Source organism: Trachurus trachurus, assembly GCF_905171665.1.
Source record: "Trachurus trachurus genome assembly, chromosome: 19".
Taxonomy (NCBI): domain Eukaryota; kingdom Metazoa; phylum Chordata; class Actinopteri; order Carangiformes; family Carangidae; genus Trachurus; species Trachurus trachurus.
Genome location: NC_139913.1, coordinates 23281646 through 23297675, shown reverse-complemented (window position 1 = coordinate 23297675; position 16030 = coordinate 23281646). Strand labels below are relative to the sequence as shown.

The 16030-nt window shown below is 40.5% G+C and overlaps 1 protein-coding gene across 1 annotated transcript in view; it reads right to left on the bottom strand.

Annotated features, from left to right (window-relative positions):
* The window catches only part of LOC311002539 (alpha-tectorin-like), a gene marked incomplete at its 3' end in the record, with an annotated part of 29233 nt that extends 25941 nt beyond the window's left edge, over positions 1–3292 (bottom strand). Inside the window, exons 1-7 of the mRNA XM_083993933.1 lie at positions 3181–3292; positions 2591–2869; positions 2413–2508; positions 2122–2287; positions 1530–1930; positions 848–1424; positions 175–758 (exon numbers count right to left, since the gene is read on the bottom strand). Coding sequence (XP_083850059.1) covers positions 175–758; positions 848–1424; positions 1530–1930; positions 2122–2287; positions 2413–2508; positions 2591–2803 — 2037 coding nt within the window. The 5' untranslated portion in view covers positions 2804–2869; positions 3181–3292. The remainder of the gene's footprint in view (positions 1–174; positions 759–847; positions 1425–1529; positions 1931–2121; positions 2288–2412; positions 2509–2590; positions 2870–3180) is intronic.
* Positions 3293–16030: the final 12738 nt, after the last annotated feature.

The following is a 16030-nucleotide window of genomic DNA, read 5'->3' as shown; positions in this document are numbered from 1 at the left end:
ATTTAAACAGCTGATGTCAGATTTTTAGAACAGCAAGACTTTCCATAAACATAATGTGAGAATCATTAGATTTGGGGGGAAAAAGGGTATTATGTTACAGCCAAGGGAGAAATAAGTTTCAGTAAGCCCCCCTCTGTGGTGTCACCACACAGTCACATTAATTTAGTCTCTTACCTGAACTGTGCTGCTCTCTGCCATCTCAATGGTGATATGTGTTCCCTCTGCCTCAAACCTTATGAACCTGGCAAAACCATTTTGGCCTCTGGGCACTTTCTCTGCTGTCACCATAAAGTGAGGGTGTTCAGACAATCCCATCACTTTGGCCAGAGTCAGTTGACAGGCCCCAGGGTACTGGTATGTCAGTCCATCAAACGTCTGATATGACCCGGGGCCCTTTATCCAGCATGTTTCATAGCTGTTAGGTCTGCATCCTCTTTCTCCCTCCTCAACTCTGCATGATTCCAGTGGACCACAGCCATGTGAGTGACAGGTCATGGAGCCAAGACTGCAGTGACAGCGCCTCCCACAGTCCTCATCAAGTATTACAGTTTCTCCAGAATGGTAGTAACGGCCCTCAAAGCTGCAGCCACACTGAGCTTGAGGGACGCAGACCCCAGCACTTAGGATGTAGCCTGAGTTGCAGATGCAGCTCTCCTGAGCAGGGAGAGGACAGTTTTGGGTGGAATTGGGATTGACACAAGTTGCTGGGCATCCTGAGCCTTCGGGCTCAAAGTGGCTGTTGGCTGGGCAAGGGATTTCTAGACAAAAACAAACAACATTAACACCGACATGAAGGACAGTTTGAAGTAATATCATGAAATATTGAATGACTGAGAGAGAGACATACCACAGAAGCCTGGACTCCTCCAGTTTGGCAGCTGGACCCCATTCTGTTGACATTGACTTGCATAAACATTAAGGGCTTGACACAGAATTGGCTGGTGACCTCCTCCTACACAAAGATCATACACACAACTCTCCAGAAAGTTCTGGGGGGGGAGTCGTTGATGGCAAGCAGCAAAAGGTCCAGAAGTGCTCTGGAGGATACCACAGTGGTCAGCATTGCCATATAATACTCTTGCATGGGTAGTGCAAGCAGCACAGTCCAGACCTCCACACTGAACCTCACATCCAGGCTCATCATCCCCTGCTGCTTTCCAGCTGTTGGCAAAAACCACATCAGAACTCACAACCTCGCCTTGCACAGTTTGAAAGTCATCTTGTGGGCGGTGGTTGAAGTTTCCACACAGGCCACATGTTGCATTTTGGTAGGTGAATGGCACACTGATCCTGACGTAATGATTTGTGTCATAGGAAACCATCAAGCCAAAGGCAGTACTGATGATCACAGAAAAACCGGACTCATAAACCTGGATGGCTCCATTGCTGAGGGAAAATGGAGTGGCTAGAAAGGTTCCATCAACCTGTCAACACAGAAGGAAGTAAAGACTTTGATGCAAAAAACAACACACAATAACAGTAGGCTACATGTTGGAAACTTATTCTAAGTAGGTGGAGTTACTGCTAACCTTTGCTGCACCACGACGTCCTTTCACCAGCTCAATAGTTTCATTGTAGACGTACACTTTGACCAGTCTTGTCCACGAAACACGAGTGTTACCCCGGTGCTCATTCTTGCCCTCTACTCGATAGTAGGGCAGCCCACGAGCGCATTGTTCAGAGAGAACATATGTGCAAGTGCCCTGAAAGTGAAACACTCTGCCATCGAAGGTATAGTAATGTGGATCGCCACTTATGGTGCAAGTGCGTCTCTGCACCGTCTGACAGGAGAACTGAAAGGAAGTTGGCCGGCAGATTTGGGCGAAGGAGCAGGGTTGGCTGTGACACCGCAGACCTGCTGATGTGCAGGTGCACTTCTGTGCACAGGTACTGTCACTCCAGAATGAGTCTCCCACCTGCAAAGATTCACCTTGGAAGAAAATTAAGAAAGGTTATTTGAAAGACTTTGACATTAATACATAAACATGAATGCTATTTTCAGCAAATGAGATTTTGAAGCCATTGGGGACATGTTAATCACATATTCACACTCTATTACAAGGAACTTTCCATAATATCAGTATCTAAATAAAAGTGATTGTAATCTGGTTCTGCTCCTACCACCGAAATTGCAGCCTCTTGATCCATGGTCAACACGGAAGGCCCAGCGACCGGCTACATTGACATTGCTGCTCAGGCGGAAAGCTGAGTTAGGACCTGTTGCATTACTAGCGAATGATCCAGGGATGGAGAAGTGGTGAGAAGAATTCACTGTGTCATATCCAGCCTGGAAACACATATCACATGAAAATGTAAAAAAAAAGAAAAGAAATTGTATGTCTGTTTTCGATAATACTAGCATTACAGTAACTAAATTTAAATATATTGTGGCATCATAAAAACACTTCTCACCTGTACATTGCGATATGTTGCGGCTATTATTCCATAGTTCATTAACACGAATGAAAACTGGCCACCAGAGATCAAAACTGCTTGGGCTGTTGTTTGCTGGAAAAAATTGACTTTGATATAGCAAGCAGACACACACAATACATTTTATGTATTTCCCCACTGAAAAAAGCTAACTTACTGTGCCAGTGGTTGGATAGTAGGCCACTTGATACCATGTTGCAACAAACACCCAGTTGGCACTAAAGTGCAGCCCGGGAAAATAGGCATTAATGTCCTGTGTAGCTTGTTGGAGGACAATGCCACTGGTGTATTGGTTGTACAAAACCTGGCCATTTGCTCTGTTGTCCAGATCTGTCCAGAATGGAGCAATGACATCTCTGTGCCCATGCATTGGAAATCGCTCAGGTGTGTACCTATACCATTGAGCATTGAAAGTCAGATGTCCATTGTGATTCACCTGAAAACACATCAACCAGTTCTTAAAAAAATAAAAGAATACATTGGTACAATTGCATGTAATTAAATATTGAGATATTTATTGCTATTGCTAAAAAATCATCATTTGAAACATGAAGTTAAAAATATTTGACAAAATATTCTTAGCTTCTCTGATTCTTTTTTTCATTTACTTATTCCAAACTCATATTTAAAATGCATAATTCCTGTGTTGGGAGCAATGTGCTACTCAGTTGATGAAAAAGTCTTCTAAAACATACCCCACAAAGCCTTACATAGATGTTGTAGTTTGCTAAAATTATTTTTACATACATAAATCTGATTATATGAGTGTCCGAAGTAAACAAAAGGCCTCTGCAGTGTAATCTGGGGAGAACTTCCATCATCTGATCGAGAGCTTGATGTTCCATGTATTGAGTAGAGGTTTCCTAGAAACAACAAAAGATTTATATTCAAAAATGGAAGAAAAGATAAACTGAAATTAGTATTAAAACCTTGTGGATATAGGCTTGGCTGAGTGTGACCATAAGGTGTCTTAGTATGCCATTATAGCACAGTTGGGAAATTTAAGAAAAAGCACAATTGGTGACAAGTGCAGCATAATACACCTCAGAACAGGCCCCAGCTGAAACCAGAGGGGGGCAGTAAAACATTGTAGAATCAGGTACCAACTTTTGGTTTCCAGCAGAGGCTTCTGTGGCACGGCACGGCTCTACCCGTTCTTTTTTGCTTTGCCACTAGCCCTGGTACCAGGTATTATTTTAGTACCACCTCAGCCCTGGTTCCAAGCGAGTCGAAGCGATACTAAAACCTGACGTCAGCCGACTGCCTTCCACTGATTGGGCAGAGCGTCGTCACTGGAAGAGTCGTGTGCCCCCCCTCGTGCCCCAATTGTTGAAAAACACATGCTAAAGTGCCCTCATCAGTGGCGAGGACGCGCTGTACGTGCCCTTCTTTTGTTTTTGCCCCTGCCCTTCAAAAAGTCTGTGCACGCCACTGTTCAACTCTGAGGGGAGACGTTAATTGTGATCTATTGCGAGTACAGAGAGGCATGTACATGAGTACATTATTTTAGTTAAACTCAGTGTCCAGATTTTTACCGAGCTATCTCTTCTCTAGTAAACTCCCCTCTGGAAGGGTATAGCCAGGACAGTACGGCGGAAACAACTCCAGTCTCTTTTCTTTTCTTCTTTTATTTGTTCACACACAGTATCCGATGGTTAGCCTGCCTGCTACAGCTAACTTTTCACCGTGTAGTTGAGCACCACCTGACGCTGAACTGAGCATGTGCATACTTCTTAATTCTGTTCTGAGTGTAGAACTTTCCAGCAGTCGTTGCTGTTAATTCATTGTCAGGTGTGATACGTGTTAAGTTACACTCCCAGACCGCGTGCGTAGGAGCATGCGCAGTGTGCCACAAGGCACAGTCCTTTTTTTTCTACCTCATTTGTGAGTTATTGTCAGGACCGGTACGCCTTGACGGTTTACAACCTAGTCGAACCTAGTCAATCTGCTATAGGCAAGTCCCCTCTTTGCAAGATTTCTTTTTCTTATTTAATTCTTAATTTAAATTTGATCCCTGGCATCAATTCTCAACCAAAAGCGTGTTGTAGTGTCTGACAACTACCTTTGAAATATAAAATTATGCAAGATACCACAAACCCCTGCCCCTGCCCCTCCCCTCTCAGCTTCCATTGTTACAGCCACAGTTAATAGGCGCAGGCTGAGAGACCTGCAGGGCAAGCACCGCACTTCTCACTGACCTACCTTCATTGGTGACAACAAATGATAGACCTAAACCTCGGCATTAATTGTCACCGTTGTGAAATTAAACCACAATCCAAACATCACCACACAGCCTGATGGATCTGGAAAGATTCCTCCCTTATACTTAACAAGTTTGTCTGGTGTAAAATACTGTAGTCGAGGAGAATGAGTGAACTATTTGTTAACTTTGTCAGACAACTGAAACAAAAAATATGAGCACTTCCAGCCGAAACAGAAACACAAAGCTAAAGCTTTTTTAAACAAAAAAAAACAAAAAAACAAAAAAAACAAAAACAATATGTGTGTTTACTGTAGCCTATACAGTATTTCCACCCCAAAATGTCTGTGCATGGCCCTGATAAGAGGTAATCAAAGCAACAACTTACCAGGCTGAGACGCCACCACACCTGTGTTATTTGGACAAAATCAGACTTTTAACATCAATGAGCAAAGGTTTTTTGTGAATTTGTGTAAATCTATATTTGTGTAAATCTATCAACACAAAGAATGGAATTGAACTGGATTTGATTTATTGAAATACTTACCTAGCATTCCCAGAAGCAGCACAGGCAGTATGATTTGACGTCCCATTTTCTGAGTATCAAAATTCAAACTCGCTGATCAAATATAAGCTCAGAGGCCAAATACGGATGCAGTGTCTTGTAAATCTGGGAAGGGGGTTTTAATGGCAAAATGCACGATCAATATCACATGTCCATTATATAGAATATTTGCATAGAGATGAGACATCCTTATGAAGTACTTTGTACAAAGTTTGCAACATTAAAAGAGCCCTTTTAAAAACTATGCTTTTTTTTGTCACATTTGAAACAGGATTTGAAGTACATGATAATAAAAATAAATCAATAAATGAATCAAGATATTTATTATGTCAGATGAAAATATTTGTTGACAAAAATACTATTTAGATTAAATGAATTGTGAGCCCTTATTCCCTAATAAACTGAATTTCTAAATGAATTAGATTTTTTTTTTGGAAGTTATAACACATATTTTCACTTAATGATAAATTCATTAATTACCTGCTCTTATGTGATGCTTTTGATCTCTTGTTATCGATCCAAATGAGAGAGCAGGGCTGCAACAAGGCTTTATCAAGGCTCTCAGAGCTGGCACAGTCCCATAAATCTGTTGTTTGACCAGTTACAGGTTGATCAGCATTGATGGCTTAAATCTCATCGCTTCCGCATGACAGCTGAGCCAAACATTCCAGTGTTAACATAAAAAAAGAAACATTACCACTGTGTTCAGGAAACAGAGACAAAGCAAACATATAATATTGTCCCAAGTTCCTGAAAGAAGAAACCCAACATAAAACTTGATTTTTGCAACACTTTACTCTTCAGTCTTAATTTCTCGGGACATGTCACTAGCTCTTTCTTTGGGAGTTATCACTTTCAGTCCCACATGCAGAGGCGGTCCTGGCTAGTTTTACGCCCTGGGCGAAACCATCCCTTGGTGGGTTAGGGGGCATATTGCTGGGCATCTCGATAGCAACATTACCAAAATGAAGCCAACTTCAGGGCGAGGAGTTTAGCGCTTAACCCTCCTTTCTTTCCCCGCATGAGAGCCCTCTGGGCCGGCGGAGCATCCGACGTGAGACCTCAGCAGTCGCAAGTTGATAACCCCCTCCCCCCTACCCCCCTCGCCTCTCCTGACACACACACAACCTGTAGTAGGCCCAGTATATGTAGTAGACCTATGACTCTCAGCAGCAAATTGACGTGACATAGGGGCGCCCCAGCGACCACTCCACTGACTAACTTGACGGCGAGTTTTGTTTTGTCTTTTTTTTTTTTTTTTTTTGGAGAGCACTCGTGCGCCCTCACAAAGATTGCGCCCTGGGCGGTCGCCCATATTGCCCATAGCTAAAACCGGCCCTGCCCACATGTTTGATATTTTTAGGATCTTTTTGTACAGGGTTGGTTCTATCACCCAGGGACATCTACATTGTGTAGTTTTATTTCCGCATGTTCCGCATGATATTCATCTAAAATATGCTTTCAACTTCATTAACTGAGAAATTCAAACTGTTACGTGACAGAGTCAGGTTGTACTGACAGATCTAGATAATTCAACATGATTCCCATTCTCTTTAGCCTTGTGAATGCAGTTTGACAAGTGGTTCTGTTTGGTTGACTTGTTAGTTTAACTATCAGTTTTGATTTAATTATATTTAAATTATACATTGAGTTATAGCCACACTGAAATAATAAAAGCAAATGATTGCTGCTTAAAAGTATTGCTGGTGGGGCGGTGCGTGGCGCAGTGGTTAAGGCAGCCTCCCCATGTAGAGGCTACAGTCCTCAACGCAGGCATGCCTTCCCCTTTCCTGTCTATCTCACTATGTGCTATATCATATAAAGGCAAAAAAGCCAAAAAAAAATATACTTAAAAAAAATGTGTTGATGATGAATTTAAATATTTGATGTAGACATGCATCAGTATGAGACAGAAATCTTAACTGTGCTCTGGAGAAATTCTTATTAAATTGTTACTTTAAATATAGAACTTGAAATACCACAGCAGAAGCTTTGTTATGGTTTGGCAGACAAAGTTGACATCTTAATGTTATTATAGTTTGACAGATGAAGGTGTGGTAGATTCCTTTGAGAATATGCAGAATACTGGGATTGGCACATTACCTGGCACATAATCTGTTACATCTTAATGTGAATATGATTTATCAGTTGTTCATAAAGTGATGTCTGAGGTGAAACAACACTGTCTCTAGTGTAAAGGCAGGGTTTGTTTAGTTTAGTTTTTTCATTTACTGACTGTACTGTGGAGGCAGGCTGGGGTGGACCATCATTTTGAGGCCAGAAATTTGACCATCAAAGGTCAACCTTATGAAAACCATCAGAACATTTATTTTTCTTGCTGTCATGTAATATTATTGTCTTACTCCACATGCATACTTCACATTGAATTGTTTATGTCCTAACTAGGAGTGCATTGTTCAGGTTCTAATGAATCATGATTCATGTACCAACTATGCATGAGAACAAAGAATAGTTTCACTTTTATTTCACTTAACACGCAAAGTTGACTGCACCGTGTTTCATGATTTATCTCCAACATTAGAAATGTCTGCCTTAAGAGATTTTACAAGGTGTGTGGCAAACAACACCTTTTATCTGCAGACCCTCAACTCTGATGAGCAACAACTCGAATTAATGTGCAAAAAGAAAAGAGAAAGCTGAAAAATGAATGATCTGATCTGGTTGAGAAGGGCAGCAACAATACTATCCATGCAGAAATGTATGTTGCTCTTATCTTGTGTAAGAGGGATATCTCAAGTTGAACTTATCACTGATATTTCTCACAACAGAGTTGGAGAATCAACACGTAGGCTTTTCTTTATCTTTAATTTCAGCCAGTAACAGGCTACATGTCTTCAACAATGTCTTATTGACTGAATATGATTTACAGTATTAACCTTCTAAGCAAATGCTTCACTAGTTTCCCATAATAGTGCCAGGTTTCCTGTAAACTGAGTATTCACAGAAAATAAGGATATAAACTCATTGTTGAATAGATGCCAATGTATGAAAGGGATAGTTCAACATTTTGGCAAATTCAATTCACATAATCCCTGTAGTTTTAGGAGTAGGTTTGTTACCTTTAATTGTCAGTGCAAGCTGTTTTTAGATCGGTCAGGCAGAGATGCGAGCTGCTCAGCTAACGCCACGGAGGCTAATGGTAGCTATTTCCGGGCTTTCTCTCAAAACTCATCAAATACACAATCCACCAACTCCAAAATGCTCTGGTGGACAAGTTGTGACCTGCACATAATAATGGAACATTACGAGACAGAGTTGTTTTCGAGGTAAATGCTAAACCGTGATGTGCTGAAAAGAGACTCCTTGCCGAAAAACGACTTCACCTGACGGGAATGCGCATTGGCAGCTTTGCATTTAACCAATGAATTTACCTCTAAAACAACTCTGTCTCATAACGTTGTGTTATTATCTCATAGCGTGGTGAATGTGCTGGTCACAACTTCTCCACGAGAGCGTTTTGGAGTTGTTGGATTGTGTATTTGATGAGTTTTGAGAGAATGCCCGGAAATACCATGAGCCTCTGTAGCGTAAGCTGAGCAGCTCGCATCTCTGCCGATCTAAAAACAGCTTGCACTGACAATTAAAGGTAACGAACCTACTCCTAAAACTATAGGGATTATGGCAAATTTGCCAAAATATTGAAATATCCCTTTAACCCGCAGAAAAGACATTTTCAGTCTTCTATATTTCTCTACACTGGCATGATCAGAGATTGAGCATGATGGCACAGAATGTAGATAGAGCCTAGGTGTATTGAATCATAGGAGAAAGAATAAAACCTGCAGAGTGACCGGAGCAAAAGCAGACAGTGGGAGGACTTTCCAGGTAGGCCTACCCATTAATCCTACAATCTATACTCAAACAAAACCAGAGCAGATAATTAAATCACCTCCACTGGAATCATGTTTCTTCATCCTCAACTTCAGGCAAACTTGAAATAACACTTTAACAGGACTGTTGATAAAGTGCACCAAAGGTTTTTGTTTGTCTGTTATTTGAGATACAGGGTTTAATCTCTGTTACTGGAAGTGATTGGCGTGCTTGTTGTCAAAATTTGAGAACTGCAGCTGTAATTGCAATACCCCTATCTGGCTGTTTTGTTTATTAAGATTAAGTTTGTTAAGATCTTGCAAATGTGGATTTACCAGTCTCTTTCAGGATCAGCAGTTGTGTAACATGCCCACTTACTCATTGGTGCAGCTGTTGAATGGCATGTGAAAATATTTTAACATCTAAACAAAAACCCTGAAAAGAATTTAGATGATGACAAAGATGATAACAAAGTGGTTGCCAGGGGTGTGGCACAACAATGTGGACTTCCCCCTCAGTTATTATCACGTTATGACTTTTACAGTGTGTTGATACCATTCATAATTCAATTGTTTATTATTCTTCTAACATAGCAGTAAACATATCAATTGTGTAGTATGGTGGTAAAATATCAACAAATCACTTCTTTGAATAATCTCAGAATACTGTATTTACCAGCCTCAGTGTTGTTTACTTGGCTGAGAGTCAGAGATTTAGTTGGGAAGCACAGATATCACACATAACATACTGTACTGAGCTACGAGTTTGTAAAACAATGCTAGATATGTTTGTACAGATCATGCACAAAGGTGATAAATCACACTGAATTTCTTGTTCATGGGTTAAAGTTATGTGTGTATAATGACTTCTATATTAAGGACAACTAAATTACAGTTACAGTGCGTGTGTTCATTGAACCTTGTATCTGTTGTTGAACTCCACTTTTGAGTGTGTAACCTGCTAAAGGACAGAAGACTAGAGTGGAGGAGTCAGGTTGAGACACTGTATGACCTGTAAATGAGCAACCAGCCAGAACACGGAAAGTATTAGAAGTCGCCCGCAAAACCGAAAGTAGGAAATGCTAGGTGAGCCGACCACTAAATAATAATAACAAAATAACTATAAAGAAAAAACTATATATCGAAAATGGAGCCATTAACAAGTGTGGGTAACGTAGATTCATCCACATTAACATGAGACTCTTTTATAACCAAGAGCAAACTCCTTGGGGTCTCTTTAAAGTGAGATTGATACAGAATTACTCGATATAGTCTAGTAGCCAGGGGGAGTTCCCATGCACCCGAAAGATATATTTTTCTAATTTAGCTTTTTGTAATCCTTAAGGTGTCTAGTAAATTAATTTTGATGATCTCCGCGCCAATTATTGTCCCATGCATGTTTTTTTTTTACCATCTTTTGTGGCCATCCTGGATTTCCGACTGTGAAAATGAAAAATGTAAATCTATATAGCTCCTGAACTATACATCCTACAGAGACAACTGACCCCATTTTCTTTTTGTCTTGACATGAGGAATTGGCAGAGATGAAGATTGCCATGATTAAATCATGTGTGGTACATAAAAAATAAAAAAAACACACAAAAAAAGTTAAAACAACGGCGGAATTCTATCACAGGAACTCCTCCCCAATGCACTTTCCTAACTTTTATATTTTTTTTATATATATTTTTATATCCCAACCTGAAATATTATCCCATGTATATGTGTATTTAGGCTATTTTGACTGCCACCACCTGGATTTCCTAACATGATTTTTGAACATTCCGAAGTGTAGGTATAATTTGTGAGGGGTCAAACCAGGGGTTTTTCATGATTCTGAGTTGATTGCAAGCATTCGTTTTTCACCCAAAACACTCCTTCAGATTTCAGATTTATTTTTTAATTTTTTAAATGGGAACAGTACATATTGATGGACATTGACATGTAAATATGTGGGATTGTAGCCAAGTGGCTAATTTCCATCCCCAGTCCCATTGGCAGGTTGAAAACAATGATGATAAAAAGTACAAGAGGCAGGACTAGGACAATAAAACACCTTGACATCTTACACAAAACATATATGAACGACATACATAAACCACCAGTTAACTGACCAAAGATGGTTAAAAGAGTGGGTAAGGGGACCAAAAGATTACTGAGAAGTTATAAAGTGCTACAGTGCTAGTTAAAGTGTGATGTGCTAAAGTGCTGTTTGCTAAAGTGACGAGTGCATAAGTGCAAGATTGTTAATTGCACGATGCCCCAATAAAGTGCAGGATCGACATAAATTGCACTATCCCATAGCACACGATTGCACATGCAGATGTGTGTCCAATATTGCACAAAGTTTGTATACATACAGTAAATGTATTATGTACACACCATTGTATGAAATTGAGATACATATGTATGTATACACAATACAGAAAAGGAAGGAAAAAAGAAAAAAAAAAAATACAGAGTGGTGCCCCATACAATCAACCAATCAGGCGAACATACACTTCTAGACTTCATGATCACAGGTCTGATCACTTGGTGGTAAAAAAAAAAAACAGCCATGCCCACATTTCCCGCTCATCGGAACCCCCTACACACACCCCACTCCCCCCACCACCAATAGCCTAGAATGTATTACAGAGAGGCTATTCCTTAGCATGGCAGGAGTTGTCTTTAGCTATTTCTACTAAATACTCAATATAATATAACTTATATTCTACCCCTTCTTCTTTGTAGGACATCATACACACCCTCCAGGATTTTGCAATGTCGCGAAATTTATCAAAAAATGTATCATAAATTATGCGGATCAGGAACAAGCAAGGGAGAGAGAAAAGACACTAGGCACGCACCATATTTCAGATACGAGCAAAAACTGAAACAAGTTTGTTAGAAAAGAAGGGAGGAAAAGCACAAAAAATATATACAGTGCTAAATTGATGCAAACATTTGCACACTGAGCATCACTTTCCATCCAGTATCCACTACCCTAACCCAAACCCCCATGCATCCCATTGATTTTTTTTTTCTAAAATTGTATATTTTTACCATCTTTAAAGGAGCATTATCGCAAATACAGCAGTAATAGCATAAAACAAGCTGAAATATGCAAAAGATAGGTCGGGGGGAGCCATAACTAAATTTACAAAAAAAATCGCCAACAGTGTAGTGTCCGTGGGGCAAATGCAGCATTTGTCTTTGTTATGATCCAAGCCGGCCCGGCGCTTGCTGCGTTCGATTGCACTCGGAACTCGCAAATCCGACCTCCGAACCGGAAAAATGCAACAGTAAATTGTAATGTAGCAGTGTTAGGCTGCTTACAGTCACTGAATCGTCCCACTGCGGTCTGCACGTCACACCAACGATCATACATTTGTAGGAGGAAGTTGCAGTTGCTGTTGTTGCCATTGTTGTGGTTGTGCGCGAGTAGAGCTGCCTCTTCCAGCGAGTTTTCTTTTTACTTTCCCGCGATTGCACGTTCATTCAGCCTGGTGAGGGAGGGGGAGGAGGAGGAGGAGGAGGAGGAGGAGGGGGGGGGGGGGACTAAACAAGGCTCCTCTCTCTCTCTGACAGCTGCCCACCTGTTTATATCTGATATGCTCCGCCTGGCTCCATCTAGTGGCCGAATTAAGAATTTGGATTTGCGATAATGCTCCTTTAAAGCAGTACTAAAGAACTTTCAGTTTTGGTTGAGTTTGGCGGCGCCAGTGGCCCAAAGCGGTAGTGTTTTGCCTGAAGGAAGACTCCATTTCCCATGAGCACTAGCGCGTAGCGCCGTAAACATCTTGATCTCCCGGTGCATGGAAATTAACAGAAGAAGTCCAAACTAAGTTTCTGTTACCAGCAGATCATTTCTCAGTAAACACACATACACAATCCGATGGAAAGGTGCCGTATTGCCTGCTCCCTCCTCGTCGTGACTCGCAAAAGTGAAACTGAAACTTATGTGATAGCCGGTTTCCTACCATGCTCCTCAAAGTTGCTTAGTGCCAGTGAAGGCGATACAGACCCCCTCAGGCCATGACAGAGGTGTCATTCAACCTGTTGTAAGTCGATGTACCATCACAAAAGTTATGAAAATATTATATGAAGGTTGAAAAGTTCCTTAGTGTTGGTTTAAGATGTCTTGTAAACAAATTATGATGATCCCAGCCTGAAATATTGTCCCATGTAGGCTGTTTATTTTGAGCCTATATTGTTTGGCACCCTGGATTTCCTAAGAGGGAATGGCCACATTAATATTATTTGGCCACATTAATATTATTTTGTGTAAAAACCTATGTGTGTATGGGACACTTTTCATTAATATATGTATTTATTTTTATTTATTTGATTTAAAAATAGAGAACCGAAAGGGGTCATTTTATTTTGAAAAGCAGTGGGGGCGGAACGTTGTGGTTGCTCCAGGTGTTCGGGGGGTACGAGAGGGGTCTGTCTGCGGCCTGCAAGAGGGAGGCGTTTCGCGTAGAGGCGTGTCGCGTAGTGACGTCACTACGCGACACGCCCCCTCCACACGGGAAAGTCACGTTGAACCATGCGAGATGTAAAATGAGACCGCCAAAACGGATAACAAAACAGGAAGTAAACCAGTTCCGCCGTAAAACTTGACTAGTCTGAATGGCCGAACATATGCAGACTGTAAGTGTCAGTGTAATTTAATTAATTCATCGATTAATGTATATAATAATTGTGTTTAGCGATGGACTAAGGAAGTAAGGCTATATTTATCCATATTAGTAAATATAAGTGTATAAACAGAACGAAGCCAGCCCGTTGCCGACTCAGCAAAATGTAACGTTAGCAAAGTTTCAGAGGGTTATTTGCCCACATGCAGCGTATACATACGTTTTATTGCAAATGATCCTAAAAGGTTGAGCCAAATAGAATTGGGTGTTGTAACTTAGCCAGCAATCTGGTGTAACTAATAAAGTGCCAGAGGCTGTGGCGAGATTCCGAATGGGACCTCAATATCAACCGTGGTAAGATTAATATGTAAAGAATTGATGATAGACACATGACACATCAATGTGTGATGTAACATGTAATTGAAAACCTTTATTGTTCTTTTTTGACAGTGAGTTAAATGTGATGGCCGAAGCCCTGGTGGGGCACATGTCCAAGGAGGGAGCAAAGAAGCTCCAAATTTACAAGGAGAAACTGGAAGAAGCCCTCTCCTCTGAGGCATTTCTGAGCAGGCTATAAAATAAAATAAAAAAGAGCCTTGAAATGTTTTGGTTTGGTTTTTTTTAAATAGATCTCTTCTTCACTACAAATACGTTTGACAGACCAAATATAGTTGAGATGAATTGCTACTTGTCACAAAACGACCATGACAAAGAAAGTTATGGTCTATGATCAGTGCTGTGAGTGCATGAGTACAGTAGTGTGTGTGTCGTAGGGTGAAATAAAGGAAATCAGAATACCAAACAAAGCCCAAGAGGTGTTGCAGGTAGGAGAGAGGGCGAGAGGGCCAGCAACTCAAGCTCCAGGAGAATGCTGCTGATGATCCCTGCTGATATCAAGAGAGAAAGCAAGGGAGCAACACTGCTCAGTAACCTACAGAATGGAGAGATTCACAAATGAATTCCCCATTAAGGAATAATAAAAGTTATTGTCATCACATTATTTTAATTTTGTTATGTAGGCCACTACTTTTATTTATATATATATATATATATATATATATATATATATATATATATATATATATATATATATATATATATATATATATATATATATTTATTTATATATATATCTACACATTACACTCTTACTCCCACATAAGCACTGACATTATTATTTACTACTTTTATTTATTTATATAAATAAATATAGGGTAGGCCACTACTTTTATATATATATATATATATATAAAAATGTAATAATAACATTTGTAAGCTTTTGAATACATTCATTATAGGGCAAAGAACGCGTAGGCAAAGTCGTTAACTTTTGCATGCAACATGCAACTGTAGTGGGCTCATATCCCTTTAAGAACCGTGTGTAGGGCGTTCCCTGTAGTGGCGGGGGGCGTGTCGCGTAGTGACGTCATTACGCGACACGCCTCCTACAGTGCCTACTACTCGACACGCCTCCCTCTTGCAGGCCGCAGACGGATACACTTGGGGGGTACGGTAAAGGAACCCCACCTTCCGCTGCCACCTCAGACACATTCTGGAGGGAAATCAGAGACGCATGATGTCTTCATTACTCCGCTCTTCACCTGCTTTTACAGGTCGGTAAACGGTGTGAGAAGAACCGGAAAATGTTGTTTTATGTTGTAGCCTTTTATCCATGCTAATGTAAACAAGAGAGTTTAAGGCGGTTCGCCTGAGTTATTTACGGGCAAAATGCGCTAGAAACGGGAGAAATTTCCCGAACGGCCGCCACGGGACGAGCTCGTTCAGGTGAAGTGCTCGTTAATGAGAGCCTGGGCACTTTATACACTCTGAAAACCACAGGTTATGTTTTGTATCTTTTCTATTGAAATATATTTTTGTTGAGATGTGAACATTTACATTAATATTTAAAAGTGTCTGAGTTTATTAGCTAGTGTAGCACAAGCACTATGAGCACTTATGTGTAGCTAACAGATGCACTTAAAGGGTTATTCCAACATGCTGGATTTTCATGATACACTGTGTTTCAAAGGAGGTTAAATCGAAAGCAACTGGACTTAGTTGTTTGTCTAGGAAGACGTTTCACCTCTCATCCAAGAGGCTTCATCAGTTCATGTACGCAGCTGACCAGGCTGCGTACATGAACTGATGAAGCCTCTTGGATGAGAGGTGAAACGTCTTCCTAGACAAACAACTAAGTCCAGTTGCTTTCGATTTAACCTCCTTTGAAATACTATGACCTGGACAAATGAGAATATGCACCGGCATGATACACTGTGAATAGTGATTTCTACCAGTAAAATACTGAATTAGACAAACAGGTGATGTATTTACTGATACTGTTTATTGAATATAACTGTGTATGAAAAGAAATGTGATGATT